Genomic DNA, 17,605 nt, shown 5'->3' with positions numbered 1-17,605 from the left:
TTTTTAGAGGTGAGGGAGGAGTGTGCCTTTCTTTAACCTTCAACAATGTACAGAGGTATCTTCTATCTGGCTATACATGTAAGTCTGTTGTCTAACCATCGCCAAGTTACTCCTTTTAGATGAGCGAAAACTCAATGGGTTGATTAAGTGGGTACCCACACACACCCAGGCACTGATGAGGACACAGGAGGAAGGGTCTTTATACAAAACCACAGAAAAGACACCTTTGAAGACAGACTTGGAAAGACTGTCTCTGCATTTATTTTTTTCCAGGCAGCCTATTGTTTATGTGTTGATCATGGCACTTCAATAGTTGAGGAATTGTCTCCTCTAAGAACAAAGAAGATCTTAGACAAGGTAGCATGAAGAAGAAAAGAAAATTAATAATAATGATAATAAAAATAGAAGAACATGGAAATGTTTGAGTTGCAGCCTATAGTCTACTCTACCCAGTTTTGAGCACCCTCTTTCTTGACTTACAGGTAAGGGACAGGAATTTGGTGAAATGGCTAAGCTTTTAAGCAGTCACAGATTTATGCTTATCACCAAACATAAACTGGAAAACGTTGTGAAGCTCTTTAGAAACCTATAGGACATATGGAGTAATAATCAAAGCACTAGAATAAGTAGCTCCATCTCTAAAATTATTCTGGGCGGCTCTAACTTTGAGTGCCTATTTCTATGGATTAAAATAATTTGGCTATTTCACAATCCCCTCCTCTCTTTGGTTTTGAAGAGTGTATTAAAAAAAAAAAGTTGTGTCCAAGGCATCCCTTGATTTGAGTAATTCATAACTGATCAACTATACTAATGTACGGAGATTGGACACTAGGAAAAATTCACATAGAAAAGACTATGGAGCTCCTAGTCTCAGGCAGTCCTTAGGCAAAGATTTTGAAGCCCAAGCCTTAAGTTCTTAACTGATGACATGGAGACATCTAAACTGCAGTTCCAGTGGAAAGCAAAGAAGTAGAACATCCATTAGTAAACAGCAAGTACTCATCTTAGGTAGCATATTGGTTTCTTGCCAAGACTGATGAAAAAATGGGATTGGAAAAACATGTTCAATGTCCGTAGGGCTTGTTCTCCTCACTTTTCATGCAGTGATTAGCATATGCTACCATGTGTTGCTCTAGATCTTTTATGAAAATGCCCCAATTATCTTATCAACTTGGAATCCCTAAGAGAAGAAGTTCCAGGTACTGGCATTATACAGGGGTCTCCATAAATTCCAGATCCAATGCAGATTGCCCTGTGGGGAAACCAAGGGTGCCCAACGGAATGAAAACAGAGAAGCCCCCCAATCAAAAGGCAGTTATCAGTACCTATGGAAGAGAGACCAGGCTGCAATTATGCCTACATCTATAATCTGGAAGCATCCACTGGGATGTCCATAACTGGTAGATGCTTCAGAGAAGCAACTGAAATTATGTTCATGCTCAATGAGAGCAAAACATGTCCACTTTATCAGGGCTGAATTTTTATGGACTGTGAATCAAAAACATTCTCCTAGGATTTATGCACCAAAGACTTTAGAGGGCTTCTACTTCTGTTTTGTGGATGCTATTTTAGATATTTCCCCTCTGTCCCTTGTACTATGTGTTTGGACTAATAATTCAGGATTCTCTGATTCTAATCGAGACTATATCTATTTCTATACCACTTGAAGTGCACAAAGTCTGTCAATTTCTTCTGCAGGAGGACTGTAAGTGGATGAGCCTGAAGGTAGAAATCTGGTCACCTGAGATGGACCCAGCAAGTTTACCTGCATGGTCTGGCTGCATGAATGCTGTTGTGGCCATGTGGGGAAACAGGGCCAGGGAGTCTCGGTGAGTCCCTCGTAGGTGGATGGTGTTCCCTTGAAAAACAATTCCATGCATGTCGGTGTCAGTGCCCAATCCAATCAGATGCCAGGAAACTCTATCCTTTTTACACATGTTTAGGCCTGGCTGGTTGCCGTACATGTAGCCATTAACAGCTAAATGGAAGAAGAAAGATAGTGAAAAATTATCAGTGTGTATCGGGCAGGGGAGCTTCAAATATGTCAACTGTTTACAAAAGATCCTTGTTTTCAGAGAATAAACAGTACCAGGGAAAAGCCACATGGTGAATCCATTTAAAATGGAGACCAAAATTAACAATGAATAATGAAAATATACGGAAATTATTAAAATGTTGTCTTTAACAACACATATGCAAGAACACTAGTTCAAAGAATGACTAAGGGATAAATCAGATTGTTTACAAAATAATTTCCCCATACTCTTCTCTAAGGCTCTTGATATGAAAACCTTTTTCTTTTGAGGTTATTTTCCTATGATCTCCCTTGTTAAATGTCTCTTCCTCAGTCATTAATTCATTGAATTCTACAAGACCCTCATTTGCCAGTGGGCTTTGCATTTGGTTCTAGAAGTTATCAGACATGCTTTTACTGATTACATGGATTCAGCATTATTTGAAAGATTTTTTAATCAATTGACAGTATGTGTGCATGTGTGTTCAGTGGAGAGGGCTTTTTTTAGGGGGTACTTAAGCTTATATGAGGTTAGCCTTTGAGTAAATAAATTTGCTTTATGATAACTTGTACTTTTTTACCCCAACACAATTACTGGAGGGACTTTATTAATAAATAATGATTAGTTAGATATGAAGACCCTCTGTGCTTCCAGAGTGGAAAATTGTTTTTATCTTTGACATCAACCCCAATCCATTGATAGTGGCTATCTGAAGTAGTGCCTTGAGAAGAATTTAGAAACCACATTCTCACGCTATAGGGATGAATGCCATGATATAACAGCAATGTCTGACTGGTGAATGAACATAATTGCGTCTCATGCTTGATGTCTCTTGGAGAAATAAATATTTCTACCCGCCTCCTACTAAGGTCCTACTAAGCCTATAGTAGGACAGAACTATTATCATGCACATGAATGACCTTCTGTTATAATCCCATTATCAAATAAAATTAGTTTTTATTAGGTTAGTGCAAAAGTGATTGCAGTTTTTGCCATTGAAAGTAATTGCAAAAACCGCAATTACTTTTGTACTATCCTAATATTTCTGTGCCTGCAGAACCAGTGGTGCTTGGTAATTGTACTCAGATCTGGGATTACTAGTAGAAATTCCAAGAAATTCTGGCACTTCTGAGAAGAACACCACATTTTCTGAAAAAAAAAAATACTTTGATAATGTCTTTGCAAATAAATGATCTAAATCTTGTCCATCAAATGTTAATGAGATCTGAGTATAAATCAAGGTGCTAATAAATTCAGTCCTTGACTGGTTGGTAGAGAATCTTCTCTTGCCTTGGAATGCTTGTTTAAAGCCTCTTTTTCTACAACATTCACTCATCCATTCTTTCTTTCAACAAACATGTTTTGAATACAGACTATATAATAAACACAACACAAAGTATTGTGTACCATGTCAGGCCCTTTCTTTTTGGCTTTGTTGCTCTCTTCCTTCCACTCCCTGCAAGCAGGACTGAAGCTAGAACTTAATTTATAATCAATGTGACATTTGAATTAAGATGCATTATTTTCCTTGAACTTTGTTTTAACAATGATATATCCTGTATTTATTTATTTATTTTACTTATTTTTTGAAAGAGAGAGAGAGTCTTACCCTGTTGCCCAAGCTGGAGTGCAGTGGAGCCATTATACTTACTTCAGCCTCAACCTCCCAGGCTCAAGAGATCCTCCTACCTCCTACCTCAGCCTCCTGAGTAGCAGCTGGGACTACAGGTGCACACCACCATACCTGGTTAATTTTGTATTTTCTGTAGAGATAGGGTCTCACTATGTTGCCCAGGCTGGTCTTGAACTCCTGGATGCAAGTGATCCTCCCACCTTGACCTCCCAACGTGCTGGGATTACAGGCATGAGCCACTGTGCCTGGACTACATACTGTATTTCTAAATATGAAAGTAGTTTCACATTGCCAAAATAGGGTGGGGCTGGATTTGACGTAGTTCATTCAGTTGTTTACTTTTTTTTTAGATGAAGACCTCTCTTATGATAAATTTCTTTTACAATTTAGCCTCTCCAACAAGAAACTGCTATACTTCCTTATTTCTACCTTAATTTCCCCTTTTTATTGTCTACTAAGAAGTTTGGAAACAATATTCCTGTTCAGTTACAGCAAAACTTTTTGTAGAAGATGACACTGAAAATGCACTACTCCGTGCTTTCCATTGGCACAAGAGGGAACTCTGTTGGAAATGAGCATCTGGGACCCTAGGGTCTGTGACCTGGTTGCCGTGGGGCAGTTGTAACCTTGGACTATTTTTTACTTCCATGCAAGGAAAGGAGGTTAAGGGCTATTTTGTTATTCTTCCATAATGCTTTAAAAGGCAATACATGGATTTTATGCTGAGTCCTAAAACAAGCAGGTTAGCACCTGTTGTCTTAGGTTACTTGCTTCAGGCACTTTTATTGACTGCACACTCTTGCAAGGCATTGAGTTTGGACTCTCATTACTCTGCTACCTTAGGTAATATGCCTAAGAGTAATGAGCATCCTGTGTTACTCACGAGCAATTAGCAGGTGGTTTGCTATTGTAACACTTGATAAAAAGAGACAGAGGGAGAATTAAGTAATTCCTCTCAAATGAAGATCTGGGATAGCTACAGATAGTATTTCACAAATTAACACTCACCAGTCACTCATACTACTTAATGAAGTCATTCATACTACTTAATTATAGACACTTTGCTATGTAATGATTATCTCCTATTATCACTTTGGTGTTCCAACTTGATGTTATTGTGAACCCAAGGGGGAGTAGTTTGTCAGTAAATTTTCTACATTTATGATGTACTGTGAACTTGGCTAGTTTAAATTTCATTTTATTTATTTATTTATTTATTTTTGAGACGGAGTCTCACTCTGTCACCCAGACTGGGTGCAGTGGCACGATCTTGGCTCACTACAACCTCTGCCTCCAGGTTCAAGCGATTCTCCTTCCTCAGTCTCTTGAGTAGCTGGGACTACAGGTGCGTGCCACCACGCCCAGCTAATTTTTGTATTTTTAGTACAGATGAGATTTCACCATATTGGCCAGGCTAAGTCCCCGGACCTCATGATCTGCCCACCCTGGCCTCCCAAAGTGCTGGGATTACAGGCGTTAGCCACCCGCAGGGCCGCTAGTTTAAATTTTGTGTTCCTTCATCTAAGGCTGATAAAGTGTTCTAGAAGTATTAAATTTCACATCTCTGAGAGATAGGGAGGTTTCACTATACCATCTGAAGCTGAAGGCATGAAATAACTTACTCGTGACCAAGAACAATACCCAAGAAACCAAAATTAAGATAATTAAAACACACCAATCATTTTCACTTCGAATGCAAGTCAGCCTTTCATTTACAGGAGGGAAAGTCATTTGTCATACCATGCATTCGGTTGGATTTCACAAATTCTTTATCTTCTTTGTCAATGCTGAAGGGATGCCAGATAAACTTCTGAATGTTTTCATCAAAATATCTGCTCAGATTCTCATCAAAGACTGTGAACAGTAGGTAAAACTCCTTGTCTATTCCTTTCTACAGAGAAGAAAGAAATGAATACATAAAAAGTGCAGCTTGGAGGAATTCACAGAATTGCTTTCCTTTCAAAGTTCACACAAAGTATTAATAAGTTAGGGTAGATCAACATCAGCTATAGAGTTCCCAGGTCATTTTAAAATCAGGATACTGAATGTTGCGCTGATGAATTTATTCCCCATCCAGAAAATGTGTCTTTCTGGTTACATCCATCCTCCAAGGAAATCAGCCCCTGCTCAGAAGACTTTCTACTCTTTTAGCCTTTGTTGCCAGGCTAGTCCTCACTGACTTCTTCTCCTTACCCTGACCTCCAAGCCCTGGCCCAGCCTCTCTCTCTGACTGCATCTCCCTGTACTCACCTCCTAGCTTGCTCCAGGCACCCTGGCCTTTTGCCCTTCCATGAACACACCAACCTCATTCCTGCCTCAGGGTCTTTCCATGTGCTGTCCTTTCCTCAATTCACTTTTCTTTTTTTTTTTTTTTTTTTTTTTTTTTTGAGACGGAGTCTCGCTCTGTCGCCCAGGCTGGAGTGCAGTGGCCTGATCTCAGCTCACTGCAAGCTCCGCCTCCCGGGTTCATGCCATTCTCCTGCCTCAGCCTCCCAAGTAGCTGGGACCACAGGCGCCCGCCAGCTCGCCCGGCTAGTTTTTTGTATTTCTTAGTAGAGACGGGGTTTCACTGTGTTAGCCAGGATGGCTCAATTCACTTTTCTGCATGTCACTTTCTCAGAGTGGTCTTCCCTAACCACCCTTCTAAACTAATCACCATCTTTTGCCCAGAAACTCACTCACTTTACCCTATTTTATTCTTCATAGCACTTATCTTCACCTGAAACTGTATTTTATTTACGAAGTCTTTTTTTTTTTAACTTTTTCCTACTGCAATGTGAGTTTCCTGAGGGTAGGAACACCTCAGATTCCTCTCTGTTCCTGCATCACCAAGAAAAATGCCTGGAAAAGCAGGCACTCAGTATACATTTCTGAGTGAAATAATGAATTCATGTAACTGATGAGGCTTAGCTAAATTATGTTAACTTGAGTGGGCAGTGAGGGGACAGTGGATATGACTTCCCACTGTGTGTATTCCTAATCAGTCTATTTGAGCCTATCTGACCACACAGCATCACAGATTGCTGCACTATGCTTTCCTTTAGAGCTCACCAAGAGAGATGACTAGGTTTTCTTTTCTTTTTAATTTAATTTAAAATTTTGCGATACAGGTGCAGTACGTGCAGATTTGTTACATAGGTAAACATGTGCCATGGTGGTTTGCTGCACCCATCAACCTATCGCCTAGGTATTAAGCACAGCATGCATTAGCTATTTATCTTGATGCTCTCCCTCCCTCCAACCCTACCCCCACAAGCCCCAGTGTGTGTTGTTCCCCGCCCTAGGTCCATGTGTTCTCATTGTTCAGCTCCCGCTTATAAGTGAGAACATGCATTGTTTGGTTTTCCGTTCCTGCATAAGTTTGCCAAGGATAATGGCTTCAAGCACTATCCATGTCCCTGCAAGGGACATGATCTCATTCCTTTTTATTGCTGCATAGTATTCCATGGTGTACATGTACCACAATTTTTTATCCAGTCTGTCAAAAGACATGGGCTTTTCAGTTGATTCCATGTCATTGCTATTGTGAATAGTGCTGCAATGAACATATGCGTGCATGTATCTTTGTAACAGAATGATTTATATTCCTTTGGGTATATCCCCAGTAATGGGACTGCTGGGTCAAATGGTGTTTCTGATTGTAGGTCTTTGAGGAATCACCACACTGTCTTCCACAATGGTTGAACTAATTTACATTCCCACCAACAGTGTAAAAGTGTTCCTGTTTCTCCACAGCCTTGCCAGCATCTGCCATTTCTCGACTTTTTAATAACTGCCATTCTGAATGGTGTGAGATGGTATCTCATTGTGGTTTTGATTTGCATTTCTCTAATGATCAGTTACATTGAGCTTCTTTTCATAGTTTTATTGGCTGCATAGATGTCTTCTTTTGAAAAGTATCTGGTCATGTCTTTTGCCCACTTTTTAATGGTTTTTTTTTTCTTTTAAATTTGTTTAAGTTCCTTGTAGATTCTGGATGTTAGACCTTCATCAGATGGATAGATTGCAAAAATGTTCTCTCATTCTGTAGGTTGTCTGTTCACTCTGATGATCGTTTCTTTTGCTGTGCAGAAGCTCTTTAGTTTAATTAGAACCCATTTGTCATGCTTTGCTTTTCTTGCAATTGCTTTTGACATTTTCATCATGAAATCTTTGCCTGTGCCTATGCCCTGAATGGTATTGCCTAGATTTTCTTCTAGGGTTTTTATAGTTTTGGGTTTTACATTTAAGTCTTTAATCCATCTTGAGTTAATTTTTGTAAAAGGTGTAAGGAAGGGGTCCAGTTTCAATATTCTGCATATGGCTAGCCAGTTCTCCCAGCACCACTTATTCAATAGGGAATCCTTTCCCCATTTTTTGTTTTTGTCAGGTTTGTCAAAGATCAGATGGTTGTAGATGTGCTGTATTATTTCTGAGTTCTCTATTTTGTCCAATTGCTCTATGTGTCTGACTTTGTATCAGTACAATGCTGTTTTGGTTACTGTAGCCTTGTTGTATAGTTTGAAATCGGGTACTGTGATGCTTCCAGCTTTGTTCCTTTTGCTTAGGATTGCCTTGGTTATATGGGCTCTTTTTTGGTTCCATATGAATTTTAAAGTTGTTGTTTCTAATTCTGTGAAGAATAGAGGTGACCATCCTTTCCATCCCTCAATGCCTTCTTGTCTCTAACACACTCCCCACCCAAGCCACCTTCATCCTGCTGCATGCTGTGGAGGGACCCTCAACAATGTCATCTGACCACATCTCTCTCCTTATGTTGGACAATGCAGTCTCACCTCATGGTGTTCTGGTTCCTGCCTACCTGTTCAGCCTCATCTCTTGACTCTTTCCTCCTGGCACTTTGAAGCAAGGCCAAGCTCCTTGTTGCCCTCTGCACTTGCTGTGTTCTGCATCCCTCTGCCCTTCGTGCACATATTCCCTCAGCTTTGATAGTCTGCCACTCTTTTCTCTTGCAAACCACTAAGCAACCTCATGGTTCTGCTTAGCTGCCCACTTCTGTGATGCTTTCCTAACTCCTCATCAACGATGTGAGTACTCCTTGCTCCTACTATCCCTTATATATAGTTATTTCCTTAATTATGTGATGCTTTAGAAGGCAGTGGTATAAGAGCATAAGCTACAGAAGAAAACAATGAAGACTTGAAAGTTTTTGGAATAAAATGTTAAAAATTTGAAGAACATAAAAGATCAAAATGTTTTTTAAAAGATCATGGGCTATGTGAACAGAAAAACCTAGGTTCTAATGCTATTCTTCTGTTCACCCACTGTGAAGCCTGGAGCAAGTGATTTATCCTCTCTAAGCCCTAATTCCCTCACTTGCAACATGAGGGCAATAGTAGTCCCCACATCACGTTTTCTGTGAAGATTAAATGAGATGACTTAGCTAAAGCACTCAACACAACAACTGACAAATATTAAGTACTCAGTGCCGTTATTATTAGGTGTGACTGCAATTGTCCACAGTACAAGTATGAACGATTGAAAGGAGTTGCATTGAAGAACCTCATTGCTTGACAGGTATTTGGAGAGTAACTGGGTTTAATGAGGGTGGGAAATTAGCCCAAGAAAACATTAGAAGGAAAGTGGCAGAACCCCTGCATGATGGTGAATATATGTATAACTTAACTGGGCTACAGTGTGCCCAGATTTTTGCTCACACATTATCCTGGGTGTTTCTGGAAGGATGTTTTTGGATGAGATTAACACTTGAATCAGTAGACTGAATAAAACTGATTGTACTTCCTGACGTGAGTGTACCTCATCCAATTGGTTGAAGGCTTGGATAGAAAGAACCAAAAGGCTCACCTTCCTCTAAGTAAGAGAGAATTTCTCCTGTCCAACTGCCCTTGAACTAGGACATTGTCTTCTTTTTGCCTTCATGCTTAAACTAAAATGTTGGCTCTTCCTGGTTCTCGAGCCTGTCAGCTTTCTAACTGGAGCCACCCCATTGGCTCTTCTGGGTCTCCTGCTTGTTGACTCAGCCTGCAGGTGCTGAGATTTATAAGTCTCCATAATCATATGAGCCAATTTCTCATAATAAATATCTCTCTCTGTGTCTCTTTCTCCATATATATGGAACATCTGAGTAGTGACTGGTGTCTGCAGCACACAGCTATTTTGTGAAAAGCATATAAGTTAGTATATAGTAGGCTCCCACAGCAGCAGGAAAGAAAGGTGAGAAGTCTAAACCATAACCCATCACACAACTCTGAGTATTGAAATGTGGATAAGGAAAATGAGTTTTGCAAATGAGGTCGTACCGGAATTTTCAGTGTTTGTTTGCAGGCCACACAATGTTTAAGATGTGTGTAATATGGCATTTTCTGCTAACTAAACTTCTTAACCTTGGGGATAAGAGTACTTACCCTGTATTTCATTTATTCAAGCAGAAATAGTTGTTGAATGTCAACAATGTGCCGTGCATTGTTCTAGGAAAGGAAGATAAGATAGGCAAGGTCCTTGCTCCATTGCACTTATCTTCTTGTAGAAGGAAGCATACTATACACATAAGCAAATAAATAAAGAAGGAAACTGTCTTATGGTGGTAAGTGATAGCAAAATCAGGTGATATAAAAGAGATTGACTTAACCTGGTGATCAGAGAAGGCTTCCCTGAGGAGTGACAAGAAGTGTTAGCCATGCAAAGGTCAGGGGAAGACATTCCAGGCATAAGGAGCCTAGTATAGAGGCCCAAAGTCAAAGGCAAGCTTGACCTGTAAGAGGAACAGAATGTGAATGGAGCATAAGTGGGCATGAGGAAGCGTGGTGCCCACTTGTGGGACCAAGAGGCTGGGGCATGTCTACATAGTGTTGGTTTTTATTCTGGGTGTGATAGGAAACCACTAGAGGTGTAGAACAGGAAAGTGACTTGATCTCATTTGCACTTTAGAAAAATCATGCCTGGTGCCCTGTAATAAAATTAATCATGGGGAGGGTGACTATAGTCACCTTAATTGTACATTTGAAAATAACTAAAAGAATATAAATGGATTGTTTGTGACACAAAGGATAAATGCTTGAGGGGATGAATACCCCATTCTCCATGATGTGGTTGTTATGCATTGCATGCCTATAGCAAAACATCTCATGTACTCCATAAATACATACACATTCTATGTACCCACAAAAATTAAAAATAAAAAAAGAAATTAATCATGGGGGAAAGAGGAAACAGCTCAGTGCAATACCTGATCCTAGATCAGACCCAGGACCAGGAAAAACATGTTTTTCTTTTGCTATAAAGAACATCAATGAGACAATCAGCAACATTTTAAAATGTATGTAGATTTGACAATGTCAAGGTCAATTTTCTGACTCAGATAATTTTACTTTGTTTATGTCAGAGAGAGTCCTTGCTTTTAGGAAACACACACTGAAAGACATTATGACATTATAAAGACATTATGACATTATAAGAGACATTATATTGTCTCTCAAAGACCGTTTGAGAGACAACCTACTCTCAAACGGTTCAGAAAAAAATCCCATAAAAACAGAGATAATAAAGCAAATGAGATCAAATGTTAATGAATCTGGGTGAAGGGTATATGAGGATTCTTTGCAAATTTTTTCTACTTTTTCATAAGTCAGATTTTTTTTTTAAAGTGTAAGATATATAGAGAGGTGAATTCAAAGAAAGAAACAGCGTGGGAGTAGGGAGTTTGACTGAATGGTTATTGTGGAGGACCAGGGGTCTTAGTAAATGACATTCTGTCACCTGACCTTTCACCACTGTGAGAATTTATGACAATTTACTGCAAAGAGATGCAAACACTTCTTTCCATTTTCATCTCTCCACATGCCTAGAAGAGGACTGACCATTTTGCTTATAGAGGGACTGGCACATAGTAGGTATTTCATAAGTAATAACTCTTGAATTGAACAAACCTTTCCATCTGGCCAAATGGTTTTCTCTCTCAGCCAAGTTATGGGTATAGGATGTTTCAGGTTACTTTTTTTTTTTTTTCATGAATTTTGTGTAAGTGGACTAACCATGAATAGTATTTGGCTTAGGCAACAACTCCCATAGACTATGAGGTGCTTCCAGCAAACCTCAAAGGTACTATTAAATGGATACAGCAGGGGCAAAATCAGAACTACCTTTCAAACATTTTCTGGCACTTAATCTCCTTGGCTTAGGTATTTAGCTGTGAGGAAGCAAGAGGATGCATTGGAAAAAGGACAAAGTTGGATGTTCAAGGTCCTGTGTTTTACTGCCAACTTTCACTACTTACTAGGTGTATTTCCTGGAATTCCACTCAATGTCTCTGAGCCTCTTCAGCTCTAAAATATGGATAATCACTCTGCTTTGCCTTGTGTGCTTGTTGAGGCACAGCATAAACATTCAGTCTTATAACACATGCAATAGACATTTCTGGGGTTGTTCCTTCATGTAGAAAAAGGAAAATCCAAATAGGATCGAGATATTTTGTGTGTTTTAAATCTGGAAATTCTTTTGAGTCCAGAAGTGGAGTCACACAATGCCAAAACTTATAAAATATACTATTTAAATAAATGTCCTTGCTATTTCTGATGGATAAAATAGATGGTTAAATGACTGTATTTTTCTCTTTTCATCAATGTTTAATATCATGTAGACATAGCTTGAAAGGCTCTGCTTCACTACACTAATCAGTTGATCCATTCAAATCTCTAAGTTGGGACTTGCAAGAAGTTATCTAAATGCTTTCTTGTTCCTTCTCAACCTTGGCTGCACATTGGAATCATCTGGAGATTCTGATTTAGTTAGTCTGTAGTATCTGAATAATAGATGTTTAAATGGTCCCCAAGTATTTCTGATGGTGGCTAAGTTTGAGAAACCTTGTTCAAGAAGATAATTCCCATTAGTGTTCCATGTGGATCTCTAAAGATTCTGTAATAAAAGCAGCACACAGAAAAAGAGGTCTGCCAAATCCTAACCACAACAAGCAGAGATTCCAGGTTCCCGAGTGAGCATTTGTAACTACAAATTTAGATGTTAAATTTTCACCACATAATAAAATAAAATCTCCATTATGTCGAAGTCTACTTCAAGAGGAAGAAAGATAAATCGCTTTTTGTAACTGACTATTCCTGTCTCATCTCTAGCTCTGTTGCGGATCTCTCCCACATACAGCCCTGAGAAGAACTGGTGACACTCAATGGCCTACCTGTGTCCCATCAGCATTGAGGACGCCCTTTTTACAGACTAGCAAAGGCCCTACCAGGCCAGAGCTGGTGTCCTTAATTGGATCAACTGCTGAGAAGTAAAGATAGGTCAGACAGGGAGGATCACCAGCAGTTGGGCTTACGCTCTCAGGCACTGTCCACTTGTATGTGAAGGTTTCACCTGGTTTAACATGTGCCCCGGGTTTCACAAATCCTGAGGATATAAACAAAACAATTATTCAAAGCAACAGGCAAGAACATTATATTGGTCAGACTGGGTCTTCCAGCCCCGGGTATCTCCCTCTGATGATGAAGAATTTTGTACCAGGAGAGTGGTTTTCTCTTGTGTATCCTACCAGAGGAGGCCACTGCCACAATCTACTGGCTTATGAGATGAACGTTTAAATCAAAGGATTATCTTCTTAATAAATCCCATACAGTTTCTTACTCAAATGCCAGCCTTAACAAATATTAAAAGACTGATAATGGCCCATTCAACAATTAAGTGAAAATTCATAAAATATCACTGGAATGCTTTCTATGTAGAATATATTATACTTGGTCTTGCAGAAGATACCCAAAAGAATTAAGCAAGAAACCTGTCTTTAAAGAGTTTGAACTATAGGAGACTGAACTCGGAAATCATCCAAATAACTACAAGATAGAGGAGTTTAGTGAATGCCCAAGGTTACAAAGCTGATAAATAGCAAATCTGGGATTCAAATTCAGTTTTTGTCTGATTCCAAAGACTGTGAACTTAACCCTTACACCATACTGCCAAAAAACACATTGAATCTTTCCTACTAGACAAGGCCAGAGGCTCACTCTGCATTTTATCCAGTGCTCTGCAAAAAGGTGCCCAATATGTTTGCTGAGTTCACAAGTATTTTGTCTGTTCTAGTGTTCTTTCTGCACACACAAACACACAGTCATTCTGAGCATTTTTTTTCTTTTATTTTTTTAAGAGACAGGGTCTTGCTCTGTCATCCAGGCTGGAGTACACTGGCATGATTATAACTGTAATCTTGAATTCCCAGGCTCAAGAGATCCTCTTGCCTCAGCCTTCCAAATTGCTGGGCTTACAAGCGTGACCCACTGCACCCAGCCATTTTGAGTATTTTGACCAAGGAGGAGAGGACAGGTATAGGAATTGTTACCACAGCAAGAGAGGGTGAGGATGGGTCCAGGGAGAGGGAATTCTCTTCCATTCCTTTCTCCTCTGTCCCCTCACCATCACCACAAAACCTATTCTCAACTGGCATCACACTCGAGTGTTAAGACTATCCCAGGAAGCCAAGGTGTCTGCTGCAGTGACAGGGATGAGTACCAAGGAACTAGAAGTTTCCCAAGAGCAGTATCATGAATGGATTAGAGTTCTCACAGCCAATGGGCAACAGCTACCTTTCTTACATTTAGAGAACCTGTGCCACGTACTCTGTGATGGGGAGAGGCCATATCAGATGATAAGCACATATTACTGTTTTTTATAAACATATTTGTTGATTTGATACAGAGCAAAGACCATGTGTAAGATGTTGATGTCAACAAACCATTAGAAATCAGGTTTTCCCTTCAGCCTTTACCTGCAAAATCCTATGCAACCTGCAACTGAAAAGCTCTCCATCTTAGAGAAAAAGAAGTGATTGTGAAAGTAGCTCACTTTTGCAATTTACTATATTATTGAGAAAAAAAAGAAAGAAATGAGTATTTCCTAAGAACCGGCCATGGGCCAGACCTTGTCCTAAATTCTCTCCCTCCTTTTCCAAAGCCCTGTGAGGTGAGTATTGTTATCTGCATTTGACAGGAGACAATCAGGTTCAGAAAATTTAAGTGATTGCCCAAGCCCTCAGGACAGGTAAGGGAAGGCACCAGGATTTGAAGCAGGTCTGTTTATTTCTAAGTGCTTTGCTCACCCTTCCTGTTTACTCCCTAAGGTTAGAGTGAGACTTACCATCTAGGTTTGGGGCTGCATCAGATGCCTTGTCATAGATCACGCCATGGGGCAAAATGCTATAGACCTTGTCAGCTTTGTTGGCAAAGGTCACTAACAGGGTATCACCCACCTCTGCCTTGATGACTGGGCCTGAAAAATATCAAGAAGAAGAGAGAGAAGAGAATGAAAAGAGACAGAAAGAAGTAGAGCAGAAGAGTCACTCTGTGCAGATGTATATGCCCCACTAAAACATCTCCCTGGGTTCAATGCATGGGGGATGGTTTTACTGTACCAAGAATTCCAAGATGGGCTTCTGCAGCAGACAGTCTCTTCCTTTTAGTAAAAGTTGCATCAACATATTCAGTATACCGAACCTTCCAGTATTTTCCTCCTATTCTGTTGTCCCCTTGTGTGAAGTAGAGATCAGAGTCACTGAAAAGACATAGGAACCCGATTGAGGACACTTCTCAACATATCCACCAAATGCTTTAATTATGGAGCTTTATTCTATCACTTTTAGTCCACTCACCCACCCTTCTCCCCAGAAAAGACAGCAAAGGCTTCAACAGTGTTCCCAGGAATAGTCAACCAGCCCTAAAAGTCTTCAGAGTCTGGATGATACTCAAGCTCATTTCTCTCTTAGCCATTGTACTTTCTTCCCCCAGAGGTCCAGCAACTGAAGCAGGCACAAGTAAACTCCTTGTTTACCAATATTAGAGTCCGAGAATGGTGTTCTACAGAGTTACAAAGAGCTAACCGGTTTCTCTGCAGAATAAGCATCCCTCTCTCTCTTGCTGATGTTAATATCAATAGTCTCTGCATCTAGTAAGCTCTTTGACATATGGCATTATTAAGAAATGGAGTGTCTAGTCAATCAAATAGTGTAATTAATGGAGAGCTACCATATAAACCATATACATGAAATGCCAAATTTCCAAGTCATGAATATGATAATATAAATTCTGACTAATACTGTCTTTATACTACCTTATTTCTGTTAATGGTACCATCACTCCTGCAGCCATGTAGATTTTCTTTTTCTCCTTCATTCCCTTAACTCATTCATCCTTACTTTGTAAAATTTTCTGGCACTCTTCCTTTTCTACTCTCCTTGTGCATCTTTTCTTTTCCTTTCTTCCCACTACCATGACCCCAGCTCATGCCCTAATCACACTGGATGTAGCCCGTTATATGAATCTCTGAACTGTATTCTCTATCTGATACTGGCTCATTTACTTTTCTTCTTAGCATATACACACACAACTATTAGATTAGTGCAAAAGTAAGCCAAATGGTCATAATGGCCAAGACCGTGATTACAAATTACTTTTAATGGCCAAGACTGCACTTACTTTTTCACTTAATACAATATTAATCTCCAAAATGGTAATTTTGTCATTTACCTGCTCCAAAATCTTCAATTGCTTCCAATTGCCAATCAAATAATGTTCAAAAAGATTAAAGGCCCTCTGCAATTGATATTCTGTTTACCCCAATTCTCTATTTCTCTATGCAAATGCCCATTCTTCTATGCAAATTGTTACTGCAGTCTCATCTGTTCATTCCCCCCATGCCATAGGTGTTTTGCATCAACCCCTGCATCTAAAATTCCCTTCTTCCCTATTCAGTTAGATAAATTCTATCACTCCTCAAGATCTTGCTTAAGTCTCACTTCCTCTATGACTAGCTTAGCTCTCTCTGAACACCCAGATAACTCACTACCAGGACAACTCACCTCATTCTTATTTGTAACTTGCAGTTACTTCTCTACTCCTGTGAACCCAACTTCTCCTTCTGCTTTTTATTGCTTTAGATATCCTTGTATCCCTCATGTCATCTTGCACGTTGTGCTTTCATATATCACATTAAATATTGATTGAATATAGTTTAATCTTTCGTATTTCAGAAGGCACTTCAGAATTCTACAAGGCCCCTAAGACAATTTTGAATGCTAATTCTCAATATTCTGTTTATGGAGAAATACTAGTCAATAGAGAATGTTGATATCAGAATCTTTCACATATGGTTCACACAAATTCTTTAGGCAGGGTTCAAGTGCATCAGTTTGGTGGAATAATTAGTGAATGTATGGATGAATAAATGAATGAATGAATAAAATGTACAATTAAGGAAGCAAATGATGTTTTACTGATCACAAAGAGAATTTTTAAAACATTCCCTTAAATATAAAAAAGGATTCTTAATATCATACTGTACATTTTCTAATATCTTCACAGACATCTTTGCATATGGTTATATAGTAACAAGTCACAGGAGTCCAGATCCATCTAATAAATTGCTAGATTCAATTTTTTTAAATAGTATATTCTATGGGAGCACAGAGAGAACATGATTCATTCAAATCAGGAGTCAAAGGATTTCTAACAGCACTTTGCACTGGAGTTTGCACATAGTACCTACTCAGGAAATTCTGATCAATGAATGAACTAGTGTTTTGATTTAGCCAGTAAGTCACAAAACAAGAAATATTCTACCAGTTCTCAGCCGTGCTTTTGCAGCACTATGCCATCCATGCAGTATGAGCTCATCAGAGCAGCGATTGGAATACAAATGAGATCACAAAGAAAGCCCAACACATGCTTCTCTGACCAGAGGCTTAGAAACACCAGCAAAGAGTGCTTACCTGCCAGAGGCATTTAGAGGAAGACCACTGAATTTGTTATAGCCTTGAGGAGCATAATCCCAAAGAACTTTTTCAGCTGCTATAAAGTAGCGCCTCTGTTGACCCTTCATCTCCGGGTAGAAAATATCACTTTTGCAGTTAGCAACATTGTATTGCCCCAGCATACCAGCTGCAGAACAGAGGAAAACCACGAGCTGAGGCATAAATGCTCACAAAAGGAATCATAGAGGAAAA

The 17,605-nt window shown here is 39.4% G+C and overlaps 1 protein-coding gene across 1 annotated transcript in view; it reads right to left on the bottom strand.

Moving 5' to 3' along the window:
- The window catches only part of HEPHL1 (hephaestin like 1), an 82,398-nt gene that overhangs the window by 19,520 nt on the left and 45,273 nt on the right, over positions 1-17,605 (bottom strand). Inside the window, exons 6-11 of the mRNA XM_001086917.5 lie at positions 17,372-17,540; positions 15,020-15,159; positions 14,746-14,877; positions 12,797-13,008; positions 5,389-5,539; positions 1,766-1,978 (exon numbers count right to left, since the gene is read on the bottom strand). Coding sequence (XP_001086917.3) covers positions 1,766-1,978; positions 5,389-5,539; positions 12,797-13,008; positions 14,746-14,877; positions 15,020-15,159; positions 17,372-17,540 — 1,017 coding nt within the window. The remainder of the gene's footprint in view (positions 1-1,765; positions 1,979-5,388; positions 5,540-12,796; positions 13,009-14,745; positions 14,878-15,019; positions 15,160-17,371; positions 17,541-17,605) is intronic.

The sequence above is a fragment of the Macaca mulatta genome, chromosome 14, assembly GCF_049350105.2.
Source record: "Macaca mulatta isolate MMU2019108-1 chromosome 14, T2T-MMU8v2.0, whole genome shotgun sequence".
Taxonomy (NCBI): Eukaryota; Metazoa; Chordata; class Mammalia; order Primates; family Cercopithecidae; genus Macaca; species Macaca mulatta.
The sequence above is the reverse complement of the archived record's forward strand: the minus strand, read 5'-3'. Positions and strand labels throughout refer to the sequence as shown.